At 36.8% G+C, this 15,937-nt stretch overlaps 1 protein-coding gene across 14 annotated transcripts in view; it reads left to right on the top strand.

Moving 5' to 3' along the window:
- NAV3 (neuron navigator 3) overlaps positions 1-15,937 on the top strand; it is a 515,975-nt gene that overhangs the window by 467,264 nt on the left and 32,774 nt on the right. For all 14 annotated transcript variants that reach the window (XM_068190278.1, XM_068190277.1, XM_068190279.1 and 11 more), the window contains 4 exons: positions 1,360-1,548; positions 3,955-4,007; positions 9,300-9,323; positions 11,653-11,730. In XM_068190278.1, the coding sequence (XP_068046379.1) occupies positions 1,360-1,548; positions 3,955-4,007; positions 9,300-9,323; positions 11,653-11,730 (344 nt within the window). The remainder of the gene's footprint in view (positions 1-1,359; positions 1,549-3,954; positions 4,008-9,299; positions 9,324-11,652; positions 11,731-15,937) is intronic.

Raw genomic sequence — 15,937 nt, forward strand, 5'->3', positions numbered from 1 at the left:
ATATAGTATTTTGGGATGAGAGTGACATTGCATTTTTATTTGATTACGAACCAAGGTTTAGATTTGGTTCTTCTGAATATAGTTTCAAAGGAATCCAACAAAAGTTTATTTTTTATAGTATTATTTCTTTCTTTAATTCTGAATAAAACCCACTTATCTCCACTGTACTTGACACATACTTAGGTTCACAATGAGATTTTTATTATTTAGGCACCTAGTAAGGAATTACTAACATCCTTTGAAGAATTAAGACTTCTATCTCTCTGTCACAGCTTATGGCATCTATAGGTTACGATCACTCAAAAGAAATTTGATCAGACATACACGTGCTAGTCTTTACTACATACAGAAAAAGAAGTTGAGCTAAGCTACTTCTAAAAATGAAACTGGATCCTCACTAAACAAGCCACTGCTTTGAATTTTCCTCGTATAGTTTTAGACACAGTTTTTTCTGTGTCACAGTTCTAAGTAGTGATTTTTCACTATATTATTTTCTGTTTAGAATTATCTCATTTTCTTTTTGTTCATTGTTCTTGTGAACTCACAATAGAGAGAAATAAGATCATGGGGTTTAAAATTTATTTGTTCATTATCCTTTGCTTTATTTCAGTTTTCATAGCCCTATGGAATAATTTTCTCTCACAATACAGCTGTTCTGGTAGTTTATAACTTAGGACACATCTTGGATGATGTAAAATAAAAGTCCAAATACTGAGGCTGAATTTGGCTGGGCATTGAGGTTGTGTGGTCCGGGAAAACCATAGCCAGGCTTTCCTTCCTACTGGCAAAAGAGCTTTGTGAAAGCTTAAAGTAGGTTCATCAATGCTGTTCTTGATTTCAGCCGTGTCTGACTACACCTGTTTATTAGGACGAGATTCAAGTGAGGCCTTTCCATGAATATTTAACCTAATATAGTGGTGGTAGGTGCTTCTGAAAATCAAAGGATATATGTCTTGCATATGCAAATAAACTTTGACCTTAACAGCAGTCAATAATACAGGTATATAACTATAAAATACAGACACTGATTTTTTAGAAGAGCTGCTTATAAAAATACTTATGACCTCTTATTCCTTTTTAACTTTTGAATCTCCCCCATTAATTTTCTGTGGGCTGCTAAAGAGTGTTCAGACACCAGTGTTAGTGTTACCATGTGTTTTATAGGATTAATGTCATCCAGCTCCTTTGAAGCCATCTGCTCCACCTTTTTGTTGAAGCTTTAAATGTAGGAATAAAAGCCTTCCATTATCTCAACAGCATGAAGTCCACCTAACCATGCTAGTCCTACGTTACAATTTTGTGCAGAAGAAAAACTCACTTAATGAAAATGTGCTTCATTAATAAAGCTTTTTATTCCAGTGAGTCCAACCAACCTGTCACAGTTTAACCTTCCTGGACCCAGCATGATGCGTTCAAACAGCATCCCTGCACAAGACACTTCTTTTGATCTCTATGATGACTCCCAGCTGTGTGGCAGTGCTACGTCCTTAGAAGAGAGACCACGAGCAATCAGTCATTCAGGTTCATTCAGGGACAGCATGGAAGAAGGTAAGACTGAGTAACTACTTAGATTAGCAAACACATCCTAAAATAGATATCCAAAGCATAGTAAAATTTAAAAATATTTCTTCTGTACCCTACACCACAGAAACTTGAATGATTTTGTGAAGCTTTTATTAATCCTGTTGAGTTGGAGTCACAAGCTTTCCATATCCTAAAACATGGAAGGTATTACTTTCACCCAGTAATAAGCAATGCTGTATGTATCTCATATATGTGCAAATCCTCTATCAGAAATTTTGGAGAAAAGGAAGCCATTCTTGGAAAATTATTCTTTTTTCCTCTAAATCCAAAATGTCTGAACGTACCTTCACTACTGTGTTTCTCCACTTTTAGTCCTACTTCAGTGCTTCCTTTTTTTTTTCTCCAAACACCAGTGCTACTTAGCATCTCCTTTCTTTTGTAGTCATTTAAACTCCCCACTTTCCTACAGCCTCCTGCAGCAAACACCATGTGAATTTCTGTATTGAAATTCTGTAATTTAAACTGACCTCACTGCTTTATGCAGATTATTACTGTCTGCTTTCTTTAATGCTATCTGCAACATCTGGAACTTGGTGAATATTTTTTGGTTTGGTTTTGGGTTTTGCTCTTTTTTATCCACAGAGAACCTGAAAACTCCTATTTAAATGCACTGTAATATTTTCTTCTGACTAACATTTCTGATAAATCTGATTATTTGCCGAATTCGCATGAGTGCAAAGTCCTTAAATGCTTTAATTCAACAAAAAAAAAAGACAACTGAAATTCTGTGCAGTTCATTCTGTAACACTCATCTTGTTTACTGCTAAGTGATGGCAATGTAAATTATCTTTATAATAGGCAAATTAAAAAAGTCTTTCCTTAGCCCCAAAGGTCATAGTTACAAGATAAAAGGGGGGGGAAAGTCCTAGATAAAACAACAGACAAATAGTGCTTCTACTTTTTGATTCCTTTTACTGTATTTTAGATGATATATCAGGCAGACATCTGGGTATGTAATACTAGCAGTAGGGTGCAGGACAACTCAAGCTGTGAGTTGTCAGCACAGAGAGGATGGCTGACTGCACAAAAGAATATCACATAATTCAAGGACAGCTGACTACAGACCCTTTGCTGAGGAACAGAATTATCAAAGGAAACAATGGAAGAATAACAGAGAAAACAAAGCAATTAATGCATAGTAAAAGAGGCGTTAAATGTAGAATTTCAGTAATGGGCCACCAATGGGTTTGATGAAAGCTTTTTCATTGGTTATGTGTCATATCCAGCTGGAGTGGATAACCTGAATAAATGAAAGTCAATGCAGCAGTAATAAACAGTTTTCAGCAGTGTACGATCATTAGAGATTAACATGAAATGATGCTGTTAGAAGGTCAAATGTATTTTAAGATAGGAGCTCTGAGGAAGATTAAAGTGAAGCAAGTGAGGTAATGCATAGGGCCACTGTATATGAATGCAGAATGACAGTTTAGTTCAGACATTTAAACCAGAGACTGAAAATCAAACATACTTTGGAAGCCACTCCATATCAATGGTCAGCGTACCACAGTTCTATAAATACAAAACTAGATTTAAAGTCCATTTGGCTAATCCAGGTGTTCTTGTAGTGTCTCTTTTTGCAGACAGGTAGCTATAAAAGCAAAATTTTTGTTTTTATCAAACCCTGGCAAACAATAAATTAAAAAAAATATTCTTGTGAAACAAAAATAAAAAGAGGTAATGAAATAAATTATCTTCTTTTAAATTATCTGTAGGTGTAGCCTTCCTCAGGAGAGTCATCAGAAGCAGAAGGGGCAATTTTTTAAAAAGTTTTAGTCTTCATTTGCCTTTTCCAGGTAGGCCAGGAACCCCATTTCTTAAAGTGCAACCCTTCAACATTTCACTCAATACTCTTGAGGCTGACTCCACTGAGGATTAGGGGAAATAGGTTACTATCCCTCATAGTTATCCTTTCCCATTTACTACAACTATGCAGGTTAGCATTTCTGAGGAAAGCTTGGGAGCTCACCCCCTGGAATGTGAACTGTTTTCCAAAGCATAGACTCTTACTAAAATCATTTGCTGAACTTAGGACAGGAGTATAAACAGCTCAATTCCTGGTTTCTCTGAAGAGTGTATTTATCAAGCAATTTCTTGTCAAAGCAACAAAAGTGATGCTTGGTGGTTTGCTGATAATAATACAAAATTTCATTGGCTCACTCACCTGCCCCCATATACAGGAAAATGTTTTTCTGTGTAGGACAATCTTTCTAAATGCAGGAAAATCTATCAAAAGCTATTCTATACTGATAGCTCATAATTGCACTTTGTGGAAAATTGGTTCTCATTTTAAAAATTTGTTTACTTGTTGAGCTACATGGGGGAAGTTTTATGCTTTCATCAATATTTCATGTTATTTTCCTTTTCTTAAAGTACATGGGTCCTCATTATCACTTGTCTCCAGCACATCTTCTCTCTACTCTACGGTGAGTATTGATATTTTAGAAAAAAGTTCTGCCTGCCTCTCTTCATTGTTCATGAAAATTTCCAATACTTTGAGATCTAGGAGAATTAGAACTTTACTGCAATAAAGTAGGAATGTTTAGTTTCAGCTTTGTACTACTGTATACTATTTTAGAAAACATTATTTTCACCTTTTTATGTGAATGTCTTATTAATGTTTAAAATCACCCAGTATACATTCTGAAAGCTAAAAAGAAGGTGAAAGTCTGAGTGTCTCTTTTATGGGGGTTCTTAATGCTATTGTAGTTGACTATTTTGAGTCATTCTACTTACCTCCAGCTAGTGCATAACTTAGACAATTATTTCTATCCTGGCACTGTTTGAGGTAAACCTTTTGAAAACTACAAGATTGCCTTAGGGTAAGGGAAGTGTAATTTGAAGTGTCTACTGATTTTTCTTGGAAGTGGCAGCATTTAGATGTTATTTACAAAGAGAAGAGAATAACTTTCTAAAATTTTAATTGTTGTTAGTTAGATTAAATAGATTAAGTAATATCTGTTTCTATCTCAAGAAGTTTTTCTGGGATTGATTTTTTTCCTCTATTTTGTTATTTTATTGGGTTTTTTTGATTTTTTTTATCTTATGGGGGATTTTTTATATATTTTGCATTATTTATTGCTTCAGTTGTTCTACTAACAAGAAATCATCCATAGAGAGCAGTTGAACATGTTTGGACATTCCCTTGCTGATACACAGCAGTTCCTTTGCAACCTCCTCCCTAAATACAGTTACATGCTGCAGGAACCCCTTTTCACAGGAGAGCAACCCACTTAACCTGCTTTCATCCCACGCATTCATGAATAGTGTGTGTCCTCTCCATATGTCCAGCTGTTGAATAGTGTCAGCTGACATTCCAGAAATGGACTCATCTACCCAGAGCCAGCACCAGTTCTTGCCTAGGAATACCAAGTTCCTGCAGTTCGATGCATTTGTAGCACATGGTACCTCTGTCTCAGTGCTAAACTCATGTTAGCTTGGAAAGTGTATTGTATCCATGCACCGTGGTGCCTCTCCTAGCTCTGTTTAATCATAAAAAGGTTCATACAAGGGTATATCTAAAACATCGAGTACACAAGCCTTAGGTTTTTACAGGCCTTAAACTGCAAGTTGCAAGTCATTCCAGTCCAGACCAGTCCTGAATTATTTGGAAGCAGGAGAGGGGAGGTGAAGGTGGGAGGTGTAGAATATTTATACAGGCTGGCTACATGTGAGTCATGACTTACATTCAGAGTTAAGCTTCTCACTTATGCTTTGGTGGTTGAAAAAATCTTTGGAACTATTTCCTTGTCTATGAGACAGTATATCAGTTTGCATGGGGAGGTGTGTCAAAAATTACAATTCAAGCTTTGATGTCAAATTTTAGAAGAATATTATGAAACAGATAGATTAAAAAAATCAAGCTATAAAGTGACATAGGATGCTTTCAGCACCCAGTAAGTGAGTAATACTGAAATATCTGTGTTCTGATGTTGTGTAATGTGGCAAGAATTTACTAATACTTGCGTCTGGCTCTCAGCAGCCACGGGATGGAGGTTGGCCGGCTCGCTGTCCCACTTGTGGCTGCAGGGCAGACGCGCGTGGCCGCCCCCGAGTCTCTGCCAAGACTGTCGCGGGTGGCGGTGATTGCTGTGGCGTGGGTAGCACAGCAGAGGCACAGGGCATGAGGAAACTGAGGCAGAGCAATAAGAGAGGGACACTTGTCTGAGTCTCCAAACATTTAATGTCAAAGTCGAGGCAGAGCAAGTGAACCAAATCTGAACCTGAAGGGGCTGCTTTTATAGGGATGGGGGGAACACGGGGGGGACACAACCTTTGATCAATAAGAGGGCATTAGGGGAGGGGTGCAGGGTAAGGGCTCCCCAATAGAAGCCAACATGGGGAGGGAGCAAGCCCCACAACCCAATTCTGCTTCAAGGAAGGGATGAAAGAGAAGGAACACTCCAGAACCAAAGGGGTGTGCTATCTTTGGCAGACAGGGGTGAGACAAGGGAACAAGGGAGGTTTATGGGTGGATTGACATGTGGATTGACATACATTTTGGCGGGGAAAACAGTGGTAAACAACTCAGGACTGAAACACTAGGGAAGCCAAATGGGGTACAGAGACTGAACCACTACAAACTTATAACAAGGAATATTAAAACCTACTACAGAAGAACAAACTGTAAAATAACAGACTACCACAAACACTATTTATATAACCTTTTATATTTCAACAGAGTATCTTGGAAATATTAACTAAACCTCATGATAGTAAAGAGTGGTATTTTCCCTGCAAAATAAAATTTAAACAGTTTACCCAGGTTCATACTGTAAAGATCTTCTGACTGTGAATTCACATTGCAGCTGAGCCCCACTCCTTAAGTAATGGATTGTGTAGGCAAGATAATGGAAGCTGTGGGAAAATCTGAAAAGGGCCAGAAATAAATTGGTATAAAAAAATTACTAAGATTGACTTTTAGTGTCAATAGATTTTTTATCTGAATTTCTTCTGCTTGAGCCCTCTTTGAAAATAGTTTAAACTTTCCAGCAATTAATCAAAAGATGATGCACAAGTGGAGTAGAAACCTGAAAAGTTTAACACTTAGTATCACATCAGTTGAGTGAAGAGAGCAATGGGATGGCTTCACAGGGTTATCTCAATTAAATGTATTTATTATATTGCTCAAGCATTGTCTTAAGCCTTACTGCTAGTGTTTTCTTTGATCTAATCCCTGGAGAAATTCAGACAAAGTACTAAATGAAGATCAAGACCTTCATGTATAATTACCAGAGGATAGCTGAAAATCTTCAAGTTATTCTCTGAAGATTGTTTCAAGAATTAGAATATGAGATTCAGAAGAGACATTTCATTGTTTTCTGCCATTGAATAAGTCCAATGATGCAGAAGTCCTGCATTCGCTATTTTTCTGTATATATTGGCTTTCTTCTTGACTTGCATTTGGGTTTTCAGGACTTAACTTGCATAGACTAAAAATTTAGCTTGTAGAGATACGCATGTACAGAGACATCCATTTTGTTCCACAGAAAAATATACCGTGTAAGCGGATGTAGTAAACTGATTCAGTTTTGGAAGTGAATACATTTAGACCTGTGAGTAATTGAAAAAAATATGATCGTTTGTCTCCTGTTTCAATCTCCTCCTGCTCAGTAGGTTGAAACACTTAAATTTTCACATATTTAGTTAATTGCCAATTTCCTGCACTGGCTCTCAGCATTAGCTACACTTTGACTCCCTAGGCTTCATTGATTGTGCTAAGCCATGCTCAGAGGAGTTGTGTAAGGACATGTCATTTGTACCCTAATATTCTAAGACTTCAAACAAAGAAGAAATAATCCTTGCAAGGATGGGATGCATGCATATAATGGAGAAGTAGAGTGAGAAAAAGATTTTTTTTTCCTTTTAGAGCCTATTGGAACAATGCCCGTGTCCTGGGTTGCAATGATGTGATGAGCATGAACTTAATAAAAAACTACTGAGATGTATTTGGTTGTCAGAATCTCTTTTTAAAAGCTGATAGTATGTCCAAAATCCTGGTCTTTCTCATTCATTTACTTCCTTCACTGTTCACAAAATCTAACTTAGGAGAGCCACCTCTGAACTCGGGGAGAGGCAACACTTCCTTGTGCATTGAGGGCATTGTCTGGTAAGGACATGTAGCAATAGCTTCATCAGCAGGTTTGGTGCTCCTAGAACAAGGACCATGTCCCCACATGGCAGTTTTAGGAAAAAGTCACCAACCCTAATTTTTTGCTTTTGCTGTCACAGAAGAAACCATAAGGGGACATTGTCACTTCAATCCCTTTGTGACCCTCCATGCACTACATATTTGATGTAACAATAATGGGAATAGAATATAATTTTTTTTTTCTATAGGCAGATCTCTTTTTTGTAAACATTGATCAGAAAGTTAGTATGTCACATCTGTGACGGGAAAAAAATCATTATACTAAATCATCCTCACATAGTGATGTGTCAGGTATTAGACTAGTTTCAGCCAAAAGCATTTCTACATGTTGCCAAGGTCAATATCATAGCATCACAGTTTGTTACGTGACTGTTAACAGATAAGCATGTATGGAAAGGGGCATTTTCCAGAAGTCTTCTCCCCTTATGCAAGGTAAAACAAAAAAAAAAAGAATATATATATTATAAATCATTAAAATCCTAACAGCCCAAAATTAATGCCTAATACAGGTTAAAAGTCAGCTATACTAATTTGTAATAACACAGAATAAGACAGTCCAGTGCCAGAGAACTTTTGAAGAATCCTTACCTTGGGTTTTCTTAGTGTTTCTAATGCAGATAGTTGCTCTACCTACATTTTCCTTCTACTGCTTACTTCTCTTCCATATAATGTAGACTGCTTCTCTGAACGTGGGCCACTTCAGACCATGAGGTGGATTGATTTCCAGTACATTAACTGATTCTTATTTTCTGTTATGAAAGGATTCCTTTCTTGTGGCATGTCATTGTTTTCCATTAGAATCCCACTGAAGCAAGATTTATCTGTCCACCAAATATCTCCTCAATAGTACTAATCCAATGCTTAGAAACTGAATGACTTTAAAAGGTTTGCCTTGCAGTGGTATAGTTTCTTAGCTTGTTGAAAAAGGCTGCTGATTAAAAAGTTTCAATATATGACACAATGCATTGCAATATGGAAAATTATTAAATATCAGCAAGTTTAATTGAAAATTTCAACATGCCTTGATAGCCCTTAATATTTTTGCTGGTACTCTGTATGGAAGAAATTACATTAAAATGCAAGTTCCCCTCACCTTTCCAAATATATGTTTTACATGTATGCTGTCAATTTCTCGAATCAGGGATTACTTATTATCATATTAGGAACATGTCTTGGTGTGCAGTAAAACAAATATAAAGCCAGGAGCCCTAATAATCATTGCAGCATAAATGGTTTTTTGTGTCAGATTACGGCCCACGCAGTGACAGCATAGTAAACTTTTGTTTGTGTCTTAGAAATGTAGCTGCAGTTTCTGCAGTTCTGGTCCTACTCTCCCTTTCTCCTCCATTTCATTCTGTCAGTACACTGGCAAGCTCTTTGGGGTTTCAGTTGGAGCTTTGCCAAGCAAGTTGAAAAGAGTTCCATTTATTGTTTTTACTGGATACCTTGCTTGAATGTAATGGATGCGTGAAGCTATTCATTTCACTTCAGTGTGGCTGGCTTTTATGTTCTATTACCGCAATTATGTTGCACACTGATTCTAAGCCATTTCTTTGTTTTCTTCCAGGCAGAAGAAAAGGCACATTCAGAGGTAAGAACTTATCTTCATTTTCATACTTCTGTATTGCCTTACATTATTTTATAGTTTATTGTTTACCTGCTTTGGCTAAACTGCGAAGTTGGTGGGAAAATACACCCTGTGTCTTTGCATCACATTTAAGAAGTATTGGTGGAAACCTGGTGCAGCTTTTAGTTAACTAGAAGGTGTTTTCTTAGCATTGTGCTGAAAAAGCCTCCTGGCTGCTATTCTGAAAAGATGAAAAGAATCAGTGAGAACTGGGTGTTGGGTAGAGAAGTTGAGATAGGTCTGATTTCAGACTTAATACCACTCTTTGCAGGATCTAAGGAATTGTGCAATTCAGGGTAAGGTGCTGCCTTTCAGGAGGACAAATACTTCAAATGATCGCTTTGAACTTCTCTCCCTCATATTTTGAATTATATTAAATTTCTGAAACTGACCACTTTGATGAATTTCAGAGCAATGCAGATTGATTTCAGATATAAATCAAATTTGACATGGAAAATAGCTTCTTTCTCCTCACAGTGTATAAGAAAGGATGACAAGCCTGGGTCAGCAGCTGGATACAATTACAACCTTTCTCAAAATGAAGTCCTGTTTGTATTAAAAGGGCACCAAAGAGTAGCTGCAATAAAATACAGCACCAAGGGGTGCATTTCCACTTCACAGAGCTACATGCCTTCCAACTCCTACATTTATGCTGCTCCTATATTTACTATTCTAATCAAAGAAAAAATTGACAAAAAGATATCTTGAGAAAATTGAACAAATAAACATAGCCTTCCCTCCTTGCTGCAGTATATTTCAATATAATTTTGTCTAAGCTCACATTTCTGTAAGTTAAAACAAAGGAGCTAAAGAGGCATGCTATAGTTTAGTAGTGTAAATTCCAATTCCTCATTTTATTGCCTTTTATATAGGTCTGAATATAGAAATTAAACGACATTTCTTTCCTGTGTATTTCTACATGGTGTTTTCTCAGTATCTGGGTCTACTTGAGATGCTCTTAAGGGAGATGTTGAACAGCACTTCATGAGACCTACCTTTGAATTTGCATGAGACCTACCTGTGAATTTGCAAGAACATGATGAAAGTGTAGCTTAAGCTGGAATGTCAAATCACTGCATTTAAAAACCAAAGAGAAAACTTGGAAAAATAAAAGGGTCAGTCCAGGATGGAGAACAGCTTGATAATCTGCCCCTGTTGCACTGAGCTAGTGTAAATGACTAAGCTATTTTTGTGTTATAGAAGTACAGGAACATGTTCATGTTGATTGTGCAATATTTCTTGTTGTTTTCATGGGAGTCATAAAACTAAAGTACTGCAATGGTCTTTACTAGTTACTGTAAATGTTCCCTTTCCTAGGCTGGTTTTACCCATTTTAATTCTCTAGTCAGGAATAATTTATGTCTTTATATGAAAGACATATTTATGCCTTTATATGAAAGGCTCTTCAGTGTGAAACTCCATGCTGTGCTTGATTTCAATACAGTGCCCAGAAGTTCCTGTAAGATCTCAAAAAATAATATGCAGGCTTCGTGTTAGGTGTCTACCACAGCTGAAATAGAAACTTGAAATTTTTCTAAAGGATTCTGTTTTTCATTAAAGGATAAAAGAATCTTGAATTTATTTTCATGTCAACAAGCACATATAAAACTACATTTATTTTTTTTTAAGTTGGCAAGCAAGTTTTTGAATGCTGTATAAGATTTAAAGAGGTTGCATGTTTGAATTTCAGGGACTGTAGGAAGCATGTGTTAGAGAAAAAAAAATACTGCTTTATCTCACCTAATTTCAGACATCCATAAAGAAAAAAATTGTGTCTGAGGTAGCCATCAAAGCCTTCTTCATGGCAGGTAGTGTGACAGTACATTTTTGATGTTATCTTAGTCTAATGTAGACACTCACCATATGTTGGTTGCATCATGTCTACAGTCAGGCACAGTGAACCTCACCCAAATGCACCCATGTTTCAAAACCTCAGGCCACATCCAGGGCAGGTCTCCTTGATTGCACTAAACATATATTTGGGACTTGTGGGATTTGGTAAAAACCCATGGCATTTCCCTTGCAAAAAAGGATAATACATACAAAGTTATTAAACATTTGCCCATATGTGCTCCCTCAACTGGAATCCTGGCTATACACTGGTTAAATGCTAGAAAACAGTTTGGGCAACACTGAGAGACAACTTTTAATAATTTGTATTTCTGGATAATTCTGAGATTAAAATCTGAAGCTAAGATATTGTAAACCTATTGGTTGTCTCTCAAGAAAACATACAAAATAACTACAACAAAAGCATGGGTGAAATACTGACAGCAGTCTGTTGTTTCTCTAGCAAATTCAGAAGCTACGGAGAGAGTTGGTTGCATCGCAGGAGAAAGTTGCTACCCTTACTTCTCAGCTTTCAGCAAATGTAAGTATTTTTGCTTGTGATGATAAGTAGTATCAATGAATATATTATCATACTCTTACTCAATACAGTCTTAGAGAATTTTACTATTTATTTATTTAGGGTTTTTTTTTCCCCAAATCAATGACTTCATTGAATTTCTATATTGTCTCAGCTTCAAGAAAAAGTAATCTTGTGGAAATGGAAAGTAGACAGTGAAAATGGAGAGTTTCCACACTTTGAATGTGACAGTCCTATTCTGTTCAGTTTCACCCTTTTCTCAGAATCAATTATAAAAAATGGCCAAAAGTAAGGAGACACAACTAAAGAAAGGCATGATTTGCATATTCTAATAGAATTAATTAGAGTTTCATTTCACAAAGACAAACCCTGCAAAATGCAATCATGTGTGAAGGGAAGCACAGTGTACAAGTGTATACAGGATTTATATGCTACAAAAGCAGTGCTGTTATATAACTAATTAAAACTGGGCTCTTTCACAAGAGACCTTCCTGGGGTTCCTTCCAATTGACATATGGGTTATGGAACGTGTTATCTGAAAATAATGCCAGATACAGAATGCAAGCTACAATCCTTCCTGGTTGATGTGGTTTCAGATGAAGTTACTGAACAAGCTAGTATTGTGATTTTTAAATTCAGTTCAGACTGTAATTATTGTTACTACTATAAGGGAAATCTGAGATGCAGTTAGAAGAATGTATCATTTTGCAGTTCAAAAAAGCACTTTCCTGATATCTTGGGCAGCCAATGGAATGCCTTTCTTTGAAGTGTAGGTGTCCTGAATATTTAGATGTATAAATAACTGCTGATTTTAAAGAAATTATTTCATGTTGTGAGAAAATACTCTCTAGCTCTGTGAAAGCTGCTTGTTTGTGTGTGACTTCAACACATGAAAATGTGGAAAAGCTATGCTTAGCACTTTCTTCTCTGTTCAGATGGCTGCAGAGTACCTGTGCGTATTTGTACATCTGTAGCAGTGTAGGTTGCCAGACTCTTCTGAGTACTGGGAATGAACTAGTGAATCAGATGATGTGGGACATTGCGATGTTTGTAAATTCAAAATCTGGATTCTGGGTTGGATTTTTCATTTGAGAATGTATAGCTAGAATAGCCAGAGTATCTATATTGGGTATGGGGTTCCTTCATTCACATGTTTTAGACACTGACCTTCATCTTTACCAGTTTGAGCACTTCTTCATTCACCTATCCTGAGAGCAACAAACTAAAACCCAAGAGAGAGCTCATCTCTATAAACCCAAGAGGTTTATAGAGGTGAGAGGTGAGAAGAGCTAAAATAGCGTGCTTTGGGCAGGTGTGTTTGCTAGTGAGTCTCTTGTTCTCTGCAGGAGCACAGGAAGATGATCCCTGGCTGGGCTTGTGACGCAGCATAATCACAGACATGCCCCCATCTACTTTTAGTGCCTTGGTGTTATCTTGATTCCAGCAAGCCCCTGATTTAGTGAAAGATGTGTCTGCCCACAGTCAGAAGTTGGACTAGATGATCATTAAAATCCCTCCCAAACCAAACCCTTTTATGATTCTAGATGTGTCATATCCAGTTAAACTCAATTGTATGCCTTTGGTGGACTTGTGCTCAGTGCCTGTTCCAGGTGATAACTCAGACCTCTGGTACCACTCCTCTCTTTACTCTGCAGATAGAAAAACAGTTTTCCCTTCTCTGCTTCCACTGGCTCAGAACAGAAAACACCAGCATATTCTTTCTAACTGCTGTGTTGAAAGGGAGAGTTGAAAGATTACTCAGTCTCCATCACTTTTCAAGTCAACCCAGAAATGCTGTCGTCTATAATACGGCAAAAAATGCAGTAAGGTGAGGATGTCAGAGCATTCTCTGCAGCTGATGAAATGAAGCCATTGTTTTGTTTGTTTGGACAAACTGTGTCCAATCTCTCCTCAGTCTTATTTAGAAGTCCTTCAATATACCTCTGGTCAATTTCTATTAAATAAACACCATACGGGATAGTTTCTAATAACATTACTTATTTTAGACAACTTGTCAAAGCCAGCTCCACGCTATAAGATTTGATCCATAATTCAAAGAAACTGAGTCAAGTTAAATATGGGTATTTTGGCTTGGTTTTCACTCAAACTAAATGAGCTGCATGGGTAAGAAATAAATTAGGGTTGATCTGTATAAATCAGACTGGACTGTTGGGAATCTGTTCCTATATACTGCCTCTGGGCTTCTGAACAGCTACCAAGAATGGTTTTCTACAGCTATAACTGTAAGGACAACATTTGCAATAGGATGGCTAAAAATATATGCATAGACATCTGTTTTTCCTGTCCAGAAGTACCCCATTTGGTTAATTTAATTATGTTCTTTTGACTCTTACACACCTTCTAATTCAACTCCATGGAGATATTCCTTAAACTCTAAACCTATAAGGAACCCTAAGGCTGATCCATTTTGCACATGCATTTTTTAAATGATACAAGAGAAGTCCTTCCTCTTGCCAAATCCTCAACATATAGAAATTCCTTCAAAATTAAATTTTTCAGGAGCACGAAACATAGAGGCTTCAAAATCCCCAGGCATGAACAAAATTATATTCACAATGAATACCATCTTTTAAGAAAAATAGATATTACTGGATAATGGGAGTAAATATTTTTTGGCAGGATGTTCTCATAAGATACATACTTTACAAAACCAAAAAATTGAAAAGTATTTTACAATAAACCTGGTCCTGAGTTCATTCTCTGGTGTTTCTGGTACAGAACTTGTAAAGTATTAAAACAACATTTCCACGTGAATCTAAACAATCAAAAGAGACTGCTTAAATGTTTTAGTGCTTCTTCTGTCAGTCCTTCAAGCACTTTTGAGGAGAAATTCTACAAAGTATCTCTTAAACATCAGAAATAAAACCCAGCTTGAAAGCAGAGAGTATATTCAACTATTTAATTGTGATAGAACCACTGAAATTTAGTCTACTTACAGAATTGATGTTTAAGTGCCAGATATTAAGTACTTTTCATTAAAATTCTGAGAGTTATTAGCAAACAATTGATTTAACTTGGCAAACTTACGGAAAATCTAGATGGCTTTCAAGATTTCATGAACTTATACTGCCTTAGCAATGCGTTCCTTTCATGTATCCATTTATTATTTATTTTGTAGTCTAGGAGACATATTTCACCAGTTGCTGCCTTTTAAAGGAGAAATATTCCTAATCACAAAATCTGGAATTTATTCTCAGAGAAGAAATCAAATCTCTACATGGATAATTCTGCTGTGACCCTCCTTTTGAGTCACATTTGCTTGTCAGTAAGGCTAAAACTTGAACGAATATTAGGTTTAATTCAGAAAAGTTTGATCACCGTCTATCTTCTCTGTCAAGACATCCACCTCTGTCAGAAAGAGAACTATATAGACTGAGTAGCTTTTGTGGTGCCTTTGGTAATTAGAAAAATGCTCGGTCCTTTCTGATGCTTTTGATACAAATGCATTCATTTTAGCATTAGTCCTTAGTGTTAGTCCTAAGCCCCTCCTAATTTCCATCCCTTCACTGTCTGAAAATAGGCGGCACTTACTGCCTTGCTGTGGTCTGGAGAAGGAAACTGGTAGTAGTCAGAAATCTTACTCCCTCATAATTCATCTCGATGTGAATTTGTTGTTTGCGTGTCCCTTTGTAGAAATGAGCAAAAGTATTGTACTCAAGTGAAGAAAAAAAGCACGTTATTCAACTCATTTCAACATTATTTATGCCTTTCTTTGCTCTTCCACAGAGGACTGTTGGTGACATTAGTATATAAGTCATTAAAAGACTGATGGGTTGAAATTTGACCTATTTAATCAAGCCTTTGCTTGATACAGTATTTTATACCAAAATCTGTCAGTTGGAAGTTACAGCATTTCTCAGGCATTATTGAAAACTCTGCAAAAAATTTTCTTATTTGGTTTGATTTATTGTTCAGTTTTCGTTGGCTGGACTCAAGTACTATGCTTGACTTCAGCAGTTTATTTCATTTGATTAACCCCAAAGGGCCAAAGTGTTTTGCCTGCATATGATTAAATTCAAGCTGGGTCCAGCTGTCATTTGGATGCTTAATTTACAGATTTTCTCTGAGATTCTTGCTTTACCCCGGCATTTGTCTCAGTATGGCTGAAGGGTAAATCTCAATACTAATTCAGAAAGGGCCTGTTTTCCGTGCAGAAAATATCCAACCAGCAGACTCCATATGTGACTGA

This window comes from Anomalospiza imberbis, chromosome 5 (assembly GCF_031753505.1).
Source record: "Anomalospiza imberbis isolate Cuckoo-Finch-1a 21T00152 chromosome 5, ASM3175350v1, whole genome shotgun sequence".
Taxonomy (NCBI): domain Eukaryota; kingdom Metazoa; phylum Chordata; class Aves; order Passeriformes; family Viduidae; genus Anomalospiza; species Anomalospiza imberbis.